General features: G+C 51.7%; 7 protein-coding genes across 7 annotated transcripts; 3 read left to right on the top strand and 4 right to left on the bottom strand.

Annotated features, from left to right (window-relative positions):
- Positions 1 to 966: 966 nt before the first annotated feature.
- On the top strand, positions 967 to 1,773 carry COQ11 (ubiquinone biosynthesis protein COQ11; the record flags this gene model as incomplete). Its single annotated transcript, XM_076682626.1, has 1 exon — positions 967 to 1,773. The coding sequence occupies one exon, from the start codon at positions 967 to 969 to the stop codon at positions 1,771 to 1,773; it is 807 nt and encodes a 268-aa protein (XP_076542988.1).
- Positions 1,774 to 1,876: 103 nt separating this feature from the next.
- DBP9 (ATP-dependent DNA/RNA helicase) lies at positions 1,877 to 3,595 on the bottom strand (the record flags this gene model as incomplete). Its single annotated transcript, XM_076682627.1, has 1 exon — positions 1,877 to 3,595. One exon carries the CDS (start codon positions 3,593 to 3,595, stop codon positions 1,877 to 1,879), a length of 1,719 nt encoding a protein of 572 aa, XP_076542989.1.
- Positions 3,596 to 5,659: 2,064 nt separating this feature from the next.
- Positions 5,660 to 6,901, top strand: TRVA0_004S00738 (NAD(P)/FAD-dependent oxidoreductase; the record flags this gene model as incomplete). Its single annotated transcript, XM_076682628.1, has 1 exon — positions 5,660 to 6,901. The coding sequence occupies one exon, from the start codon at positions 5,660 to 5,662 to the stop codon at positions 6,899 to 6,901; it is 1,242 nt and encodes a 413-aa protein (XP_076542990.1).
- Positions 6,902 to 7,594: 693 nt separating this feature from the next.
- Positions 7,595 to 9,451, bottom strand: TRVA0_004S00760 (CBM21 domain-containing protein; the record flags this gene model as incomplete). Its single annotated transcript, XM_076682629.1, has 1 exon — positions 7,595 to 9,451. The coding sequence occupies one exon, from the start codon at positions 9,449 to 9,451 to the stop codon at positions 7,595 to 7,597; it is 1,857 nt and encodes a 618-aa protein (XP_076542991.1).
- Positions 9,452 to 11,278: 1,827 nt separating this feature from the next.
- Positions 11,279 to 13,000, bottom strand: MET30 (F-box/WD repeat-containing protein; the record flags this gene model as incomplete). The annotated part of the gene is made up of 1 exon (XM_076682630.1): positions 11,279 to 13,000. One exon carries the CDS (start codon positions 12,998 to 13,000, stop codon positions 11,279 to 11,281), a length of 1,722 nt encoding a protein of 573 aa, XP_076542992.1.
- A 3,499-nt stretch (positions 13,001 to 16,499) lies between these two features.
- TRVA0_004S00804 (uncharacterized protein) lies at positions 16,500 to 17,687 on the top strand (the record flags this gene model as incomplete). The annotated part of the gene is made up of 1 exon (XM_076682631.1): positions 16,500 to 17,687. The coding sequence occupies one exon, from the start codon at positions 16,500 to 16,502 to the stop codon at positions 17,685 to 17,687; it is 1,188 nt and encodes a 395-aa protein (XP_076542993.1).
- A 315-nt stretch (positions 17,688 to 18,002) lies between these two features.
- Positions 18,003 to 20,429, bottom strand: GLN4 (glutamine--tRNA ligase; the record flags this gene model as incomplete). Its single annotated transcript, XM_076682632.1, has 1 exon — positions 18,003 to 20,429. The coding sequence occupies one exon, from the start codon at positions 20,427 to 20,429 to the stop codon at positions 18,003 to 18,005; it is 2,427 nt and encodes an 808-aa protein (XP_076542994.1).
- Between the last annotated feature and the right edge of the window lie 650 nt (positions 20,430 to 21,079).

Genomic DNA, 21,079 nt, shown 5'->3' on the forward strand with positions numbered 1-21,079 from the left:
ATGTATTTACGGGACTTATGGTAATGACATAAATTGACTTTTTTTTTACTTCAAGACCAGTGCGTTATCCGTTTACAAAAGTAAAATATCAATTGAAATCCGTATATTCATGCTAAAGTATGACAATTGGCTTATGAGTAATCCAGACAGCTATAGTTGCATAATGTATTCATTTTAGAAACATGAGTTGTTTGAAAGTTTAGATTAACTGTTACCGGTAAACGGTCCGGCAATTTCGGATACCGGTTATCCAATTTCCGGTATTCAACTCTATCTAATTTAAACTTCTGCGAATATTTTAAGGTCTCTTCTAAAGTTTATTATTAGACCAGAGGCTCCGGAGTACGATAATTGACCCCATTGCGGAAGATTGAACCATTCATCTAGATAACACCATAGGACAGGACCTTCATACTGTTTATGGCTTATGGACAGATCTTCAGGGGCGTGGCTTGAGCGGCGTACGCAGTATACTCGCTCTCTCCCGTCATGCCGATTGTTGACTATATTCTTGGTCTTGGCGATCGGACGCCCATCAAATCTCTTTTTTGACAGGCTGACAAGCAAAGTTATTCTTATTTCGGTGCCCGTTTAGAGGCAGCCATACTAAGAAAAGGTGTCATTTCGACTGACTCAAATGTTGACATATGCTGAGTTCTCGAACCATTGGTAGTGACACCGCATTACTGACACTCGAATCATCCACATGAAATTGATAAATTACATGTACCGGGTACCGCAAAAGGCAATAACTCGCGGATGCCGATACTCCATATTTTATACGCGGATTGCCCAAATGATGGGTTAATATAGAGTCTAATATTTTAAGAAAATATACTCTTTAACTAAGTTTGTTCCATTGAATATAACTACCTCAACTTCTATGCCGTTCGGACATAACGAGGGACAATTTTTAGTGATGGTGGGCACACCGGCATCCTCCACCGACACACGCCAATACCAAAAATGAAGTCCATGGTAGTTCTAGGAGGAACAGGATTCCTCGGCAGACAGATCTGTGCTGCTGCTCTAAGATCTGGTTGGAAGGTCACTTCGCTGTCCAAGTCAGGTACACCGCCAACGAACGGGTCGATTCCAATTTCCGAGTTGTCCCAGATAAGATGGAGGAAAGCTGATGCATTCGAGCCATCAAGCTACACCGAGCATCTAGAGGGCGCAGATGCCGTAGTGCATACCATGGGCACTATCTTTGGCAACACGGAGTACAAGAATGTGATAAACGGGGGGCTTAGTCCGTCGAAACTATGTGATCTTGTCAAGATGGTCGCGCCAAAGGGGTACGAGAACCCAATGAGACGCGGTGAGAAAGGCGCTAATGAGCAGGATGCATTCGAGAGGCTGAATAGAGAGTCTGCTGTGCTGCTAGCAAAGGAATTCGCCCGAGTAAGCGAGTTCCGAAGGCCGTTTGTGTACATTTCGGCGGCGGACTGGAACCCAGTGGCCGATAGACGGTACATCCAGTCCAAGCGAGAGGCAGAAAAGGATATCGAGGCAATTGCAAATCTGAGACCGGTGATTATCCGGCCTGGGTTTATGTACAATGAGAAAGACACGTCCAGCGTGCGACACTTTGTCGGGATGGCGATGAAGACTGCTGGAACGGTTGGTGATGTGAGCGGGCTCAAGTGTTTGAGCAATCCTGCTCTGCCCGTTGATAAGGTTGCAAAGAGCGTGGTTGAGGCTGCTGAGGACGCGACCATTGAGGGCATCATTGAACTAGAAGCTCTGCAGAAGTACGCTTCACTGATCTAGTTGTCACTACCGGAAACACTACGTATGAATTATTTCTCGCATTTGGAATGTGGGAGTCTATGTAAATATCATTAAAGTAAAACTCCTATGCATTATATCAAGTCTATCGTCGCCCTGGTCGGAAGCTCCTCAGCGGATCCTTCTTCTGTCCTCTGCCAGATTTGGCCTTTCTAATCTTTCGGATACGGTTTTCGCTGGTCTTTTTGAATCCAACCATGCCCACATTAGTAGGACCGCCCTTCTTTACAAGATACTCCGGTACTCGCTTCAAATGGGCCTGTTGTCGGGCCGAGTGAACATCTTTGTCATGTCTAAGTCCAGCCAGGTCCTCTGGATTCTCTTCAAAGTGACGCTGCAACTTCTTACTGTTGAGCAGCTCCTCTTCAAATTCCTTGACCTGTGCTTCTCGAACCGCAACCTGGGTCACCGATCTGAACACATCCTCTGCTCGGTACCTAAACCCTTCGACCTGCTTCATGTCGAACTTGAAGGGCTCCAGCTCATTGCCGAGCTTAGACTGCGTCTTGATGATTCGAGAGAGGACTTTTTCGTCATTCTTCGCCGAGGCGAGCGAAGAGGCCTTGTGCTTGCCCCACTGGTCTTTTTCAACGACAAACGAAATGGCCATACCGGTCTTGTTTGCTCGTGCTGTTCGGCCGATTCTATGGATGTACGCTTTGGAGGTGGTAGGGAGGTCAAAGTTGAGCACGCAGGACACGTTCTGGAAGTCAACACCGCGGCTGACGCCGATATCCTGCTTCTTTTTCTTCTTATCCATATTCTTTTGTGATGGCTCGCTGTCCTCCTGCTTGATTTCGTCCTCTTCTTCCTTCACTTCTTGCTTGATTTCGTCCTCGTCCTTTGCATAGTGGGAATGCTCGTCAGTGGCAATCAGCAGATTGTATACATTCTTGTTGAACTGGTCCACAATGTGAAGTCGTGAGGTCATTGGCAACTCTGAATTGAGCACACACGCCTTAATGCCGAACTGGCCCAGAAATAGTTTGAGCCGGTAGCTTCTAAACACGTCATTGACGAAGATTAGAGTCTTGCCATTAACAAGACGCAGCTTGAAGATAACATATGCAAGCAAAAACTTGTCGAATTCGTTAGTCTTGAGGTAGTACTGGGTCAGCTGCTTCGTCTCCTTGGCTTCGTCGTTCTCGAGCCGCAGCACAGCAGCGTTTCGGCAAAACATGGACTTCATCTGGTCGACATCTTCGCTCAGGGTTGCACTCATGAGCCATGTCTGAATCGTTCGCTTAATAGGCAGTTTCTGCTCGAGTTGTGCGAGATCCTCATCATAGCCATAAGAGAGAACGAGATCAGCCTCGTCGATAACGAGGTACTTGAGTTGCGATGCGTCAATGTTGCCGTTGTTAACGTGGACCACAGCACGGGCTGGCGTAGCCACTATGATGGCGGGTGAGTCAGCCAAAAGAGAGGCCTGCACCTGATCGCTGACCTGCTGCGCAATGTTTATCGACCGCACAATCTTATCGCAGTACATGGCGAACTTGGTGATGACTTTCTGCACCTGGTCGGCCAATTCACGCGATGGCACTAGGATAAGAGCTCTGTTCTTGAGTTTCTCCTCTCCGGTTTGCTCGGCTTCGTCTAGCAGCTGTTGGATGATGGGGATGACATATGCAGCGGTCTTGCCTGATCCGGTCTTGGCTTTGGCGACGATGTCCTTCTTGTCCTGCAGCGCCAGCGGGATGGCGGTCTCCTGGATGAGCGTCGGGCTAGCAAATCCCTGCTGGCCTATAGCCTGGAGCAGACGAGTATCCAGGCCGAACGACTTGAATGTTTTATCGGACATTTATCCTTAGGGGCTTTTTGGTGATATTTGATCCGTGGTCGGTTTGCTGATAAAAAAAAAAAAATTTATCGGTCTCGAAATTACACGCGTAGTGTTCAGCCGTGCGCACCCAGTTGGGAGAAAGTCTCACCGGTGATCGATATCTTTTTTGTGAAGCCGCATGCGCCGCAATACTAGACGAGCCCCACGAGCCGCATCCCCATTTGAAAGTTGAATCACTCAAAATAATTTTTTATTAAGTCAATTCCTATTTTGGATTTTTTTGGTGCTTTATGGTACGACGCATTTTTATTTTAATGTAGTAATTATTTTTATATCTTCCCCCAGGATCTACTGTCACCGGTACCAAACTGAATAACACATATACAGTATTGCGAATTGGATTGCAAGGAGAACCAAATAGGTGTTTTGCACACTTAGGGGGGCCAGTTATTTCCTCGTAACGTCCTTAAAATTGCGACACCATGTTGATACTTTTTTTTTGTATATTTATCAGGTTGATAATGTTTTGTACCCGGTACTGTATTAATATGAGCCGGATGATACGGTCATTGACTTTCGCACAAACTGAAGATTTATTATTAAAGTTTAGCTTAATAGTGCAGTACAGGTACAGTACTAGCATACTGGTGGTACTACCGTGTACTACTGGCAAAAAAAAACACGGAACTTAGCTTCAATGCGGTACAGTTAGCCGAATTTCGCTATGACGTAAACATCAGTAAGATATTGCAAATCTTATTACAAATTGTATTGTCATTGAATTACAAATAATTAGCGTTACAAGAATCGTAGTCTTATTAAACTATCGTACGGGATTACCTTAGATTGGGAATCGGTGGTACATGGTAGTTGGAACACTCGTAGGTTTAATTGCAATTTAACGATATGGTACATTTTAGAATTTAACTTGCAACCGAAAATTTCAGAGCGAACGGCGTGTAAGATTCAAAGCTTAACCTTCACAAAACAAGCTTAACTCAATTGCAAGAGTGGACACACCACACACTATCGAACACAAACTATGAAATATACAAAGTAGAAATGGAGCTATAGTAGAAGTCGATGGGTACGTCACAGTACGGGTGTACCAACTTGTTTACATGTGTAGTCACACAATGATGGCCCGAGGACTATCTCTATTAGTAAACCAGCCAAATGCCGAGTTCATTTTAACCCAAGTGGTTATAAATTTCCCACAAAGTCGGACGACGGTATCTCTTAGACAGTACGGAGAGAGCGGGTAAGTACGAGAGACTGTGTAAGTCAGAGACCCAAACAGTTCAGATTATGGTGACAAAGTGGAGAGAAATCACTCCACTGATCGCAGCGCCTCCCACGCAAGTAGAAACAATTGCGAGTCATCCCCCATACCAGAGCACGCTATCTATCAATCGATATCCACCCCAGTGACCCACGTTGCACCACGTTGGGGCAATCTGACAAATCGATCCGCCAGACCCGTTATTTAGTTTTTGCAAATCACCTAGGTTCATCCGAAACAGAGCGGTGCGGCTGCACAAAACGTGCAGCGCTTATCACCCGCCCCCCCCCCCCAGGGATCGCAGGATCGTCAGCTCTCCACCAGCGCGGTGGACGACATCATCATCATCTGGGGTTGTGCAGATTATTCCCCATACAGCATACTTGTTTTGTGATGGGCGCTGTGTGTTTCGACCTGCGTCGGTGTACATGCGCGCCAGATAATTGGAGGTGGGCTACGCGTAAACAACTAGGTCATATCGCTTGCGCGCGCGCCAACCGTTATCTCTTCGCTTCACGCAGGTCTCCACTGCCCCTTCTCCACCGCTTGTTCAGGGGACCCCTTGATAGTATCATCTGGCTGATTATCTCGTCCACTTGAACTATTTCTTTTGTCGTCCAGCGAGTGTGCAATTGGACAGTATAGAGTCCCCCGGGGAGATCCATTTGTGGAGAGAATTGCGACACACACCAAGCCACCGGTATCAGTAATATTCGACAAGCTCGAGATTTGATATGTCGAGTGTACCGCCGCCAATTGAAACCGAGCCGTTCTCCTTCTGGAGCCACGAGAAACTACCCATGGCCGATTTTCAGTCTGGCCCCACGATACCACAGTCGTGCGACTATCTGATCGTCGGCGGCGGGTTCAGCGGTGCGTCGTTGGCGTATCACCTCACCGAGATGAACCGGGACGCTCGAATTGTCCTCGTAGAAGCCAGAGAGGCATGCTCGGGCGCCAGCGGCCGCAATGGAGGCCACCTGCTACCAACGTACACGTCCCCATTCGTCGAGTTTGAGAAGCGCAACTTTGTAGCCTTGCAACAACTCATCCACGACAACGGCATTGACTGCTGGACCAACGGAGACAAGAACCACCCGGGGTACAACGTGTACTTGTCTGCTGATGACTACGCCCGAGCCAAGCAGGTCGTCGTAGACTATGTGTCTAGGGGCATTCTCGGCCAAGACGAGGTGAGACTCATTGAACCAGCCGAAGCCACCGACAAGTTTGGGTTTGAGATTGGAGGCGGTGCTCTCGCCGGCCCGGCTACACCCATCAACCCGTACCGGCTCGTCGGATGGCTGCTGACCCAGGCTCTGGGCCGTGGGCTTGAGCTTTATACCCACACGGCTGTAACGAGTATTGGAGCAACGACTCCTGAGGGTCTCGTCCCGGTGACGGTGTCCCACCGAGACGGCCCATTGCAGAAGATTCACGCCACTAAAGTGTTCCTCGCGACCAACGCGTACACAGACTACATCGAGTCTGAGGCGGTTGGCATCACGCCGGTACGCGGCCAGGTTGCGCGGTGGAACGTACGTGCCAGCGAGCTCAGGATCCCGCTCGAGGGGTCGCGCCACATTAGCATTGGCATTGGAGACGAGTACCTGGCGGTGTTGCCCGACCTGGAGCGCAGCGACCGTGTCGAGGTCGTGTACGGCGGATTCCGCCGCATGGAGTGCGGCGGCGAGCTGGGAGTGATCGACGACAATGCGCAATCTGGGGTTGTGCGCGACGCGCTGGTCGCCGCCGCGCGGCGCCAACTGGGTATCGCGGGCGCGCCCGATGAGGAATGGTGTGGAATCATGGGTTTCTGCCAGGGCTTGCCAGTGCTGGGCCCACGGCGACGCTCCGAGCTCCTGTTGTGCGCAGGGTTCACGGGCCATGGTATGCCCCGGATATTCTTAAGCGCTCTGGCGGTTGCGAGATACGCTGAGACAGGCCGGTGGCCGGATTGGGTGCCTGTGCAGTTCACAAAGGGCAGTGGGACAGAATCTCAGACACGTCTTACCGCTTGTTCTACACGCGCACGGCTGTGATTCGCGCCTGCCAAGGCGCGCTCCTTCCCCCTGGAGGGGAGTGGATCAGCCCACGGGGTGCACGGTTGCACGATTGCAAGGGTTCATGGTATACCTCCACCGGGTCTAGACGCGCGGATATTGTTTCCCCAATAGACTGGTGAATGTATTGAATTTCGTCCAACGACTACGCGTTGTCACCCGTAATAAGTAATAGGCGAAGGAAAGGGGGGTCTGGAGTAGCTGTCTTTGGCAATACGGTACCTTCCTAATTAGGGCAAACCTCCCATAGCCTCCTCATATATCCACATATAACATGATAATAGGGCGTAATGATAGTCTCAGTGAATAATTTCATTTTATCATAAACCGCGAGATTGCTTAAACAGCTAGCAAGGTACACTGGGCATGGGTTTTCGGCTGCGCCGATATATGGATACGCGACGGGTTCCGAGAGGTCAACTAAGACTAAGGTGAGGGATTTACAACAGGAGCTGAAAAATGCAACAGGAATTGGAAATGCAAAAGCCGGTTACAGCAGGAATTGGAAATACAAGAGAAGTTAGATACAAGAACTGGATACAACAGCAATTGGATACAAACTGGTAAATTTGGTACAGGAATTGGCAAATTGGCAAATTGGTACATTGGAAAATTGGTGTAATTGGCAAGGGTAGCAGGGGGGTGAATAAATAAATTCCAAAACAGGTAAAACTATACAAACAAACTTGATTTTGGAGAGCCGTAGTCAATGGGCGACTCAGGCGGGGTGTGTGGAATGGGCTTTTTCATGAATTCGTGATGCTTGGGGGTCGTAACAGATGCAGATGTAGTTGTAAGATGCGAAGAATTGGCCGGAGAGGCGTCCTTGGTGGAAGAAGACTTAGTAGTAGTAGTGGTAGTAGTGGTAGTAGTCGTAGCATGCGATTTGGCGTCGTCAGTCTTAAAGAAACAGTAGTTGTTTAGCAAGTCTCGGTAGGAAGACGAGTCCCAGGCGGGCCGCGGCGCAGCGTCCTCCGCGGCAGCCTTGGCCATGGCGTTATTGTGGCTGCCGTTTTTCAGCGAGGCACCAAACGAGTAGCGCGACGTGAGCTTGTTGCGCCGCGAGTCGAGCTTGACTAGCAGTTCGTTGCCGGCATGCTCGCCATCCGATTCATAGGTCGGGAAGTAGCTATCGAGGTCGTCGGAGCGCGACCGCTGGTGCACCTTGCCCGGCAGCCGCGACCGCTGCTGTGATTTTTTGTCGCTACGCTTATGGAACTTGTTCGGGATCGAGGTGCCCTTGGAGACCCGCGTAAAGTCAATCTGGTAGTTATACGATGCATTGTTGTCCCAAAACTCTTGCCCCAGCGTGTTGTAGCGGATGCACAGGAACATAGATTTGGACGAGAGCGAGTGGTACGACAAGTCCTCGAGGTTGATGACAAACGTGAACCGGTCGTAGCCTCTATCGCGCTGCTTCTTGCGTACGTCGCTGTTGTAATTGGCGCACGCCTCGGTGACCGTCTTCCAGTAGTCAATGGTGTACCGCACAGTGACGGCCTTTTCAAAGCTCATGTTCTTGACGGCAACGTGGCCAATGATGCTATTTTTGTCCGAGGACAGGAAAACCGACTCGAGGTATACGGGCCGCGTCTCGGTCCGCTCGCTTTCCGGGGTAGGCTTGACAAAGTTGGGCAGCGAGATCTGCCACTCAGTCGAGTTCATGTAGTGGTAGTAGCCAATGCGGTTGCGGTAGTTCGCCTGCTGGTCCTCCTCTTCGTCGCTGCTGCCATACGATGAAGACGAGTCGTCGTCTGAGCTAGCGTTGGAGTCAATGTCGTCCTCGCCCCAGCTGAACATGACTTTTTCGTCAAATGGGTTCGAGTCCGACGACACGGCAGTCGGGGTGTCGAGCCGCGAGAATCGGCGCACGTGCTCGAGGTTGTCGTCAAAGTGCACCGCCTTGGTGGGAGTCGACGGCATCGACCGCGACCGCGCCAGCCCGGGTAGCTTGAGCGACGACTTTACGCGCTCGCCTGACTTCTTGAGGATGATGGGGGCCTCAATGTCCGAGTTGCTCTTTTTGAGCACCACCGGCTGGCCCACTAGTTTTGGGGTATTATCCGCAGCAGCCGCCTGCGGCTGTACCAGTGACGACGGCACCACTTCAACGATCTGGGTCTCAACGAAGCCGGGCTTCTTCTTATCATCAAAGGCGGCTGGAGTACTAGTGTCGAGCGATAAGGTCGGGTGGTCCGGATACGAGCGGTGGCCAAAGTTGAGTGCGTTCTTCCATCCGTCCTGTCGCATGGGAAACCCGCGCCGGTGCTTGTTCATAAACCGCATAGAAGGGGAGTCTGCCGTCGACTTGTAGAGCTTCTTGTCGTCGCTCCTCTCCGGGAGGATCGCAGACGGATTAATCTCCTCCATTACATTATACAGCCCGTGCACGCGATACTCCGTGTTCTTCTGTTCCACGTACGACGACACAAATGTAGCCATCAAAAGTGTAATAATAAAAATGTATAAAAATAAATCGCCAAACGGATAAACAACTGGGACCTTCTCGCCCTTCTCGGGACCCCCCATCGCTTTTATAAATATTGGCCCGCATATACAAAGTGCCCTGTTTTTTGCGTTTGCTTTTTCTCGTCAGCACAAAACTTTTTTTTTCTTGTCCACAAAAAGCAAACCACCGACGCACCTGCATGCATGCAGCGGCGGCAGCTGCAGCAGGACGTGCCAAAACCACTAATCTCCTGTTCGGGAAACGTAATGGGCAGATCTCTACAAAGTGCTGCTGCTGCTGCTGCTTTTTTTTTTTTTTTTTTTCTGGCCCAGACAAGGCGACATGCCACGAGAGGCAAAATGGTGCGCCCACCTCGCGGCCTGCACGACGACGATGTACGGGCCCTGTCTTTTGGCACCGTCCCATTGATAAACGAGCTCGACGGAGGCCCGGCCACTGGCCCTTCTCCGGATGATCCAACCCACGTCAGTGACTAACCAACCAGCATGGCCCGCCTTGCCAACAGGCGGTCGGATTACATAACAGGAGTGGCCTGAGCGTTCCGATGAGAGACAGTTGCGGTTGATCAGTGCAGGAAGATAAGTAGATAAGCTTAGATGAGCAGGCAGTGTAGCTAGACGCGCGACCCGAGTAGGCAGCAGCAGGGCGATGGGATCTATGCCATCGCACAAATGTAGGCACGATCACCGCATTAATCCGGGACCTGCTGCTGGAGGAGGCAGCAGCCGAAGCCTCCCGTCCACACCACAGTGTGCGTCCACGGCGGTTTACGGGTGGCACGGTCAACTAAGGTGGGGGTTTGGTTTACCGGGTGGTGGTCGTTCGAGTTCGGAGGCCCTTCCCGAGTACCTGTAGTAGCAGTGTATTCTGGTTGGTACAGGTTGGCCCTGGACTTTGATTGCAACGGTGGTGTACTCGTGTTTTCTGAGTCGTGCAGTCGCGGAAAGGCAGGCATACAGGTCGTATACATATGGCTGCTGCAGGAGGCGTGCATCTCAAACGGCTGCATCCTTGGGATCTTCCTAAACAGACGACAGCCTACGAGGCGACCACAGTATGAGAAAAAAATTTGTATACGACGACGCGTATGGGGTGGTATCGTCCGGGTATGTCCTCCTCCTCCCCCTCCCTCCCCTAACGCGTACGCTCCACGCCACGACATGCCACGGTCTACCATGGTATAGGTAAAGTGATGTGTATTTACATAGACTCGACGAGTATCGAGGGGGGGTCGACCCCTGGCAATGGGTGCGATGCAGCACGATATATCGCGAGGCTTTCGCGTACGTAAGGGAAAATGGCTGCCTACTGCAGCATTCGAGATCTCCTTACGTTATGGAAATCTCGACCAGGATCAACAGGCGAAAATGCAGCTGGAATCTACTCTGCTTTGCGGGAGCCACGACTGTCTTGGCGGCCCAAGGTACACCGTTTATCTTAGGGATATACGTTAGATGAGTGTATTACACTGTATTGTTACTCGTAAAGCCTTCGAAAAATGGGACACAGACTTAGGCTACACGTCATACCGAATGTATATCTATTTCAACGTTCGTCAGCACACCGCGAAGCGGTGCCACGGGGGTCTGGGGGCTGGCCCCCAGCGGAGCACAGAAACGTCATATATACAGCATGGTAGATACAATTGTATGATTACTCGTTAGGCACAGCTAACACAGAAACGTCATATATACCGCATGGTAGGTACAATTTGTACAATTACTCGTTTGGTACAGAAAACGTCATTTATATAGGATGGTAGATACAATTGTAGAATTACTCCTCAGATACGGCAGACACAGAGACGTCATGTATACAGAATAGTTGATATAATTGTATTATTCGTCAGCGAAGAGATATATACAAGATGGTAGTTAGATATATAATTACTCGTCAAAGTCGTCGAAGCAGTACATTTTGACGACTCCGTCGTCGCCGGCGCTGGCAAAACGCGTGTCATTCAGGCCGACACAGCACACAGGCTTGGTGTGTCCCGTAAAAGTGTGCCAGCACTTGCCGCTCTGAAGGTCCCACACCTTGACCGTCTTGTCGTGGGCTCCGCTGACGATTCGGAACGTGTCGGCGGCAATGGTCCATACACCCTCGACATGGCCAAACAGCGTGCGAACACAGGCCCCGGTGCGCACGTCCCACAGCTTGATTGTGTTGTCGAGCGACGCTGACAATATGTGAGTGGGCATGCGCGCCTTGTCGTCGGCATTATTGCTGGTGGATGAAGGCTCACCATCCGAGTCGAGCTCGCTATCGCGCTCGTGGTGATAGTCCTCGCCGCCCTCAAGGTGCTCGAGACGCAAAGGCAGCGCGCATTGCACCTGGGCAACGTGCCCGTCCTGGCCGCCACCAAACACAGCGAGGCACTTCTTGGTCACCAGGCTCCACATACGTACCGTCATGTCCTCCGAGGCCGAGTAGAGCGTGCGCGACGCGGCGTGGATCTTGACATCCTGCACGAAGTCGTGGTGACCGCGCAGCGTGAAGTACGACTTGTCTTCAAAGTTCCATACCTTGATGTTATTGTCGGCGCCGCCAGACGCAATGAGCGTGCCGTCAAAGTCAATGCTGAGCACTTGGTCCTCGTGGCTCTGGAAGGTCGAGATGCACTCGCCGGTGCGGTAGTTCCAGATGCGTACCGTATGATCGCTCGATGCCGTCACTAGCTTCGTGCTGTCGAACTTGAGCGCATTGACCGCCCGCACATGGCCCTCGAGCACTCGCAGTAGTTCGCCCGTCTCAACATCCCATACCTTGACCTTGCCGGTGCAGGTACCGGCAATGACATACTGATCGTCAAACTGCAGACACAGGTACGTGTCGTTGGCGTCATTGGGATCGAAGAATTCACGCAGCTTGTAATTGCCGGTTCGCCAGTTCCTCTCCACTCGGTATCGCTCGGCATACACCTCTTTCCACGGCCGGGTTTTCCTGGATTGCTTGGCCGCGGGGCCCTCTTCTTCAATTCGACGCTTCCGCTTCCCCAGGCTTCCCACACTATCCACTTCTCTCGTACCTTCCAGAGCTCCCACACTTTCCACTTCTACCGTACCTTCGAGACCTCCCACACCTTGGTGGTCGTGGTCACGTTCAGTCGTGGTAGCCTGGGTGGCGGTAGTGGTGGTGGTGGTGGTAGGGGGATCACAAATTGGAGCAGGGTCAGGAACGGCACTGGACATGTCGGCAACACGCTGCTCCATGAGTCGCTTGCTCTTTCGCAGGCGCTTCTTCTCGAGCAGAGGCAGTCCCCAGCCGCACTTGGTGCACTTCCTATCAATATGCTGCTCGCACATACGGTGCCAGACAACGTCGTCATCAGCAAGCTCCCTCCACTTGCGGGACACCTGCGCGGCCTTGCATAGCGACGCCGTGTCGAGGTAGCACAGAATCTTGATGGACAACTCCGGGGGTAGCGCCGAGATGAAGTCTACCTTGAGAAGGGTCTCAATCATGCCGGAAACGTTGGACAGGACGGGGGAACAGCACTGGGCGAGGATACCCTGCAACATGAGGAGTCGCTGGCTCTGAGGCGCCGCGCTGAACAGCGACCACACGTGGGTTATGGCCTGGCGGTCCTGGTCTGCTAGCGAGTCCATCCCGAGCTGTATCTCTTGGGCCTTGACGGCATCAGCCTGGCGATTGCAGTTCGAATCGGGCCTGTGTCTGTTGCAAAACGGCTTGTTCCGTTGTTGTTGGTATTTCGTCAAAAATGGCGCTACTATGCTATTGTCGGCCATCTTAGTAATGCTGTAGGTACGGTAATTCGATAATAGTGGCTAGTTTGTCAGGGCAATGTTCGTAGTTTGTCGCTAATGATGGCGGTTAAAAATAAATAGAAAATAAATAAATAATAAATAAAGGACGGGTCTCGCCCTGGAGGTCGGGTTAGTAAGGCTTTTCTAGTTGATTCGATTCTATTCCCTCCCCTGGGTGGCTTCTGTCGCTTTTATAAATTGGCGATGGATGGTTAAATCAGGAGGTTCACTAGCCACGAATAGCCACACAAAAATTTTGTCAATTTTCTACTCCCAATGGGGCGCCTGCGTGGCATCGTCGCTGAAAATCACGTAATACCCACTGAAGATTGTGCATTCGCCGTGCCTCCACCGCCACGCGGCCGCCACATAATGACTCAAAACGCCATTACGCCATGCCGGCTCGTCCGTCATTTCGCTCTCCGATAAGGGGGGAAGATAAGGGCGGGGTTGCAATGGCGCAATCGCATAGTCAACATTGCAGATATTATTGCGTTATATTAAAAGAGCCATTGCAAATCGGTCGGAAATACAGGGGGGGTATATGCGGCTTTGAATGGGAGAGTGTGAATAGGGGAGAGTGGGATGAATAATCGACAGACAGAGCTGGTTATCAGCTTCTACAGCACGTATGAATAGCTATCAGTGACTGCAGTAGATATGTATGAATAGCTATCAGTAACTGTAGTATGTATGAATAGCTGTCAGTAACTGTAGTAGGTTTGAATAGCTATAGAAAGTCTCAGCATCTACGATCCCCGGCTAAGATGAATAAATGTGAAGCGGCTCCCGATAAAATGAATGCGAAGCAATGTACTATAGTTGCTAAGGTGGAGATTCAAGAGAGGCTGGAAATACCGATAAGGAATAAATGTAGTGGGTGCCGCATCGGCGCCCGACGACTGCCATTATGCTCAGCAATGATCAACGATCTCCTTATTCTCGCCTCATGGCGACGATGGATGGCGATTGATCACAACCAAAGAGTGATACATGGAGTATTTCACGCGCATGTAGAATACTGCACAAATTAAAGAAAATCCATTATCCACAATGTACCAGTTTCATGTCATCCACTGCCCTGTCTCTCGTGTCTTTCGGATGTATCAGCAAGCGGGCCACTTGGATCAGACTCAGCGGCTCACACAGAGTTCCACTCACACAAGCGCACTAAAAACAGTCGACTAGTCTATTTACAGCACAAGTAACCTGGTCCTAACACATCTCGTAACTCGCAACACACCTTATCTGGGTCTATCTGGCAAGGATCAAGTCAACATCGCCAGATCTCGCGCCGTTGCACTGTGTGTCTGGAATGACGAAATTGCAACACAAGCGCTGCGGTAAATTGTGGTGAGCTACGGTAAATTGTGATGAGCTATGGTAAATTGTGGTAAGCTACGATAAGTCGTGGTAAGCGGTGCTAGCAGAAGTACACTAAACAGCCCATTGGTACTCTGTGGAGAACAGCATTCCCATACCACGGAGGGTGCCCCGTCGCTGTCAGTGTCATTGTCCTGTTGGGGGTTATGGAAGGCGGACCTACCACGGTACCGGCGTAGCCTCCCCCCGCCTTTTCCCAGCGCATTCGACAATTTCTGTCCCAACCTCCCTTGTTACGCGTCATTCTCCGTTGGAATTCGAAACGACTGTGGGGAAACCAACGTCGGATGCAGATTGATTCCAGCCCTCCAGGAACTTAATGATTCCAGCCCCAGAAAAGATAATGGGGCGCATTGTACCTGGGGTACATTGTAGTTCCAATTCTAGGGGAGTACGCCTTGCCTCTAAAAAAGGATTTCTCCAGAAATGGACCGTATCGCAAAAGCAACAAGCTTCTAGATTCCCATACGGCTACCGGTAGACTACAGTAATTATGGGATGCTTTATTACTGTAGTGCATCGCTACTGTGATCGATACGTATTATAACTGCTTATAAGGTACGGGTGGAGACAGAGACTCATTAAAGCTTATTAGGCTTTGATACGAGATAATGACAAAAGCTTCTTAGGCTCTGATACTGATAATGACAAGGGTTGAGCTTTCATTCTCAAGCTTTCATTCTTCAAAATCCACGTTGTCCCCCCCTTTTTTTTTTTGTAGATTCCTGAGGAAGTATTTCTCCACCCCTTAATATGAAAGTTTAATCACGTACGTCCGGCATCAGTATCACGCAACATGCGCGTGCCTGATTTGCACCAATTGCTTACAAAACGCGTATCCCATCACGCTTCTAACGCCCCGGGAAGCAGAGGTTGACTAGAAATTCCGCCAATGTAGCCAGTCGCATAATTACACTTGGGGGGCCAGCCCCCCAACCCTCCCCCCCCCCCCCCCCCCCCCCTGGGGCTCCGCTTCGCGGAGGTTTCTGGTCAATTGAGTTAACTTCCACGAAGCGGAGCCACAGGAGCTCGAGGACTGGCCCTCGAATACAATGCCGCCGCCCAGTGCAAAAATCCCGCCGCATGCTATGCGGCTCAGATTGGGGTTGAGGAAAAAGCAAAGCGGGGGTCTCACCATGCATCGTTCAGCCGCACAGGAATGCGTCTAGACAGGGAATGCGCGCGCGCCAAATTCCAAGTCACTTCGTCCACCCCTGTACGCCAGCTAGCAAAAGGGAGAAAAGAGCGACGAGGAGCAGGGGAGGGGGAAGGCGGATCTCTGCGCTCGATGGGGGGAGCTATGCGGAACAATCGTTACATCAACTCTAAAGGAGGACCGTTACGCGGAAGCGAAATGGTTTCCGACGGGGTGCGACCGGTACCCGGAAGCAAGTTTTATTTTTAACCCGGGAGGGCCGTTTATACAAAACGCCTTGAGTTGACGGGTTGGAGTGCATGCAATGGACATTAAAGACGCGCATATCGCGCAGTGTAAAAAAAAAAGAGAAGCACACAGAGACACGCACGCATTCTGCACCGTGGTACTAGGGTGATTTCCCGATCGGTACGGGCTTTAGACCTACTGAAGCGGGTTCTTCCCCTTCATTTTCAACAATCACGAACTCTTAATTTTTTTTCCACCAAAGGAGCCAAGTATAACACCTGAAGACTGGCAGTCTTGGGGGCGTTGAGTACTTTCCAAGGCAGTCTGAGAATCCACACTTTGACGAGCGAGTCCACCCCTGAACGAGGTAAAAAAGTCGAGGCAGAAGGCATTTATATGAAATAAGTTCGCGCAGCCTTACCATCAACTGGACTGAACTGTAGCTGGACTGAAGAGTGGTTTGATACGCTGTTATCAGCCAGCGAAAGAAATAAAAGAGAGAGAGTGTGTGTGCTAAGGTCGCCTGGTGAAAGTTCGTTCTGCACCGATCTTACCATGCCCTCGCCGTCGTCAATGGCACTCGCCAAAGCGATCAAAGGGGCAACCAAGACTAAAGAGGCCCCGCCAAAGGGAAAATACGTAGTCGCCGTCCAGAACAGTGTCCGCGAGAACCACAGCGATGCGGACTTGGATCGGTTCCTGTTCGGCCTCCTGCAAGCAAGGCTCTACGACGGGGCCAAAGACCACCAGTACTCGCTGGTATCGCTGAAGGCGCACATATTGTTCCACACCCATGTTCTGTCCGATAATAACTACTCATTGCCCAAATACCGCCTGTGGAAGTTCGTGACTGAGGAGCAGTGCGAAGACGCCATCCTGCCGAAGCTGGACAAGAAGATTCCGCTCTCGTGCGCCCAGCATCGCCTGGCGGTAGCCTACAATCGGTATCTCTGTCGGCGGCTGGCCGACTTCAGCCGGCTAGGAATTGACCCGATCCGCGAGAAGCGCGACTTCTGCTCCATTGTAGACAGCGCCGTGACGCTTAGCCATCTGGCGGCGTCGACAGACCTGCTGGCCCAGACGCAGTGCGTGCTGAGCCAGGTCAAGCTCATTCTCGACTGCATATTCACGCAGGAGCTGCTCGACTCGCCGCTCTATCTGTGCTGCTACAATCTACTGGCGACCGACCTGGCAACGCTGTTCAGCTTTCTCAACCTGGCGGTCGTCCAGGCGCTCCAAAGCTTCTTCTCGCTGGCCAGGGCCGACGCCGAGCGCACACTATTTATTTACAAGGAGTACACACAGCTCCAGATCGCCCAGGAGGTGCTGGTGTTCACGCGCCTGGCGCACAACATGGCCTCCCCTACAGAACTGGTTATCCCCACACCTCTGCAGCAGTCGGCGCAGTCAATTGAGCAGCTGACGCGGGCGCTCGAGTCGTATCTCTTCACTAACCGCGACTCGGACGAGTCGCTCCACACCCGTAATAATCGATCCTCGGCCCGGACGACCTCCACCAGCTCCACGACACCAACGCTGTACTCGAAGGACGACGCTCCGCAGACTCCGGCATCGGCGCGCACCCCCGTGCTCGACGGAGCATGGTCAAACATCTTTGAGGCCCTTGATTCGTCTGAACCTAAACTCGACCTCGCTACGACCTTTACAATCAACGACGTGAGACACCCGGTGCCCGACCCACCGGCCCCGCCAAAGCCTAAAGGCTTTATGAAAACTTGGAGAACGAAGACACCCATCTAATGCCCCTGTATTTATTTTACTTTTTATTTAATGTATTCCTTTCGAACACCCCCTTCTCCACGAAGCGGAGCCACAACAGCTCGAAGGACTGGCCCTGGAATAGTTGTCTCCTCCTCCGCAGTTGGTTACACTCCACAACGTCAATTGACTTGGAGGCCAGCCCCCAAACCCCTGTAGCTCCGCTTCGCGGAGATCTTGTAGCCTATAATAATGGTTTTATATATTGAATACATTACAGAGTGTACAGAATACAGAGAATGGGCATTACCTGGGAAAGGTATAGTATTAGTAGCTAAGGAATTATATGTAAATGGTCTAAGCGTGTTTACCCACGTCCTCCTTGAGAGTGACGATTCGGTTGAGAACAATCTTATCGTCGGTGGAGTCCTTATCCATGCAGAAGTAGCCAACTCGGAGGGCCTGGAACCGCACCGCCTCTGGAGCGCCTGGCTTCTCCTTGCCGTGGAGCTTGTCCTTGTCAGAGCCCTCCTCGACGCCCGGCACAATCCACGGCGAGTTCTTCTTAACGGTGAAGAACCCTGGATCCACGTAGGCATTCTTCAGCACAACCTCGGAGTCTGGCGCAACATCGGCCAATAAACCATCAGGGTTGGCGGACGGGTTCTCGCTCTTGAACAGCTGGTTGAACAGTCGCACTTCGTCAATTTTGACTGGCGAGCCCTTCTCTGGCGCGTGCGGCACCCACTGGATGAAAGTCTTGGGCTTCTTGTACGGCACATCGTTCTCGTAGTGGGCGTGGATGACGGTAACCTTGCCGTGTTTGTCCTCCTCGAACGACGTGACCCGCACATTATGTGGAACCTTGAGGAGACCCACCGACTGGCCAGGCGCCAGCCGGAAGTAGTCCTTGGACGCCTCCTTTCGGAAGTCGGATCGGTCAACGTAGAACCGGTTGGTGAGTGGCAGCGAGTGCTCGCCAAAGGCTGGAGTACCTGGCTTGTACGGAACGCTGATCTCCTCATCGTAGTCCTCGGGGAGGTTGTCAAGAACAACAAGAACCGGGTCAAGGACCATCATGAGCCGTGGCACCGAGTTCTCAAGGTACTTTCGGACCGAATTCTCGAATCGCGAAACCTGGATGTTCGTAGTGGACGTGGTTACACCCAGCTCAGACACAAACGAGAGAACAGCCCCCGGCGGCACGCCCCGTCGCTTGATGGCGACAAGCGTGAACAGCCGTGGGTCGTCCCAGCCCCGCACAATGCCCTCATTAACAAGCTTGAGGATCTTCCGCTTGGACAGCACAGTCCCGGTGATGTTGAGTCGGCCGTACTCTCGCTGAGCGGGTCGGTAGACGTCGACCGCATCACAGAGCCACTCGTACGACTGTCGGCTGAGCCGGAACTCCAACGTGCACAGCGAGTGCGAGATGTTCTCGAACGAATCAACAAGACAGTGTGTGAAGTCGTACGTTGGATAGATCTTCCACTTGTCACCGGTCCGGTGGTGTGGAGCGTTGATGACTCGGTAGGCGACGAGATCCCACATCTGAGGGTTCGGGTCCTCCAAGTCCTGCTTCATTCGCAGCGTGGCGTGGCCTGGACCGTACTTGCCGTCTCGCATATCCCGGAACTCCTTGAGGTTCACCTCTATAGGCGTGTCCCGGTGCTTGCAAGCAGTTCGTTTGCCGCCTCGAGTGCCGTCCTCAGTGATACCTCGATGTCGCTTCATCTCTTCGGCAGTGCAGAAACACACGTACGCCAGGCCTTTTTTAATGAGCTTCTCGGCCAACTCGTACAGCTCGTCAAAGTAGTCAGACGAGTGGGTGATCTTGTACGGCTCGAAGCCAAGCCACTCAATGATTTCGCGAATGGCAGTGAAGTACTGCTCCTCTTCGGCCTCCGGGTTCGTGTCGTCGTACCGCAGGTAGCAGATACCGTCGTTGTACTTGGCGTAGCCAAAGTTCACGGTAATGGCCTTGGAGTGGCCAATGTGCAGGTACCCGTTGGGCTCTGGCGGGAATCGCGTGAAAACTCGCTTGTGGGTGGCCGCCAGGTGCTCCTTCATCCGCTCCGCGTTAACCTGCTCGTTCTCACCCGGCTTGTGGAGCGCACCCAAAAATCCTTCGGTGAACATTGACCGGGTAGGTTTGGCTGCCGCCTCTTCCTTCTTCTCAGCACCCTGGGCCGGCTTTGCCGGCTTCTCCTTCTTCTTCACGAGATCACGCTCGTCCTTAGGACCTAGCAGAGCCAGAATCTTCTCGTCAATGATAGGCTTGAAGGCGGCAGGGTTGGCCCACCGCATCTCCTCCATGCGCTTAACCTCGGCCATGACCGCTGGAACGGCCTTGTACCGCTTCTCCTCGAGCTCTGCCTTATTAGTGACAATGTACTTGTCTACTGCGGCCGCAATGTCGTCGTTGGTAACCTCGATGCCGACACCGGACTCTCGATCCAGCTCTTCGGGGGTGGCCTCGACGCCCTTGGCCGAGACGTACTTGACGGCAGCATCCAGCTGGACGTTGGTCTTGATGCGACCGTCGACGATCGCGCCAATAACCAGCTTTCGCGGTGCCTTGAGCTCTGGCGCAAGGTCCTTGGTCTTGGTGGCTAGGGTCTGGAGCAGCCCGCACGCCGTCTTCTCGCTCGCGGCGTCCCTGCTGGCGACATCGTCAATGATCTCGCTCAATGCTGCAGAGACCTTCTTGTTCTTGGCAATCTCCTTGGCCTTTGGCTCCTGGATGCCCAGGAGACTGAACTTTGCAATCAAATCGTCCGACATTGCTGCGGTGCGGAGGTTGAGGTGAATTTTTCAAAACTTCCCACGCATCACACAACGCGACCTTTTTAAAAGCCTCACCATGCAATACAATACGGGGTTATCTTATCACCGTATTCAATGAGGTACACGTAAATTAAGAGTCACCATTGTCGATGCGTCATTCAGGGGGTGGAGATTCTGAGCCGTTCCATTCTCTTCTCATTCACCTTCATTAGTCATATTGGTACGGTAACCTTTTCTTGGGTAGTTAGATATGGAAACACTGAGACCATATACCTTAGATCTCTTGAGAAGATGTGTCGAACTTGTGCACATTAACCCTGAAAAGCCGAATCCTGTGTAAATATTGCTTAGAATGTTAATTATTCTATTTAGAACCTATTCCATATTCCCCCCCTCAATCTCTCTCCTCTCATTAACGGGCATCTCCATGCCTGCCATGACCACCCTTACTGTGGGTTTATCCCTAGACCGCCCACTACAAAGCTGTATATATGTCTAGCCAAGACACAGAATTCAATGACGTATGTCGAATGAAATCAGCTCATCTGTAGAGAAGGAAGATCGCATGACAGCCCACTGGTTGTAGGCCGATACTATAAAGCTGCGTTACAGCTCCTCTCTCCTTCTTCTTCCCTCCAGTCACAATA

The sequence above is a fragment of the Trichomonascus vanleenenianus genome, assembly GCF_965637985.1.
Source record: "Trichomonascus vanleenenianus strain CLIB 3782 genome assembly, contig: TRVA0_004S, whole genome shotgun sequence".
Lineage (NCBI taxonomy): Eukaryota > Fungi > Ascomycota > Dipodascomycetes > Dipodascales > Trichomonascaceae > Blastobotrys > Blastobotrys vanleenenianus.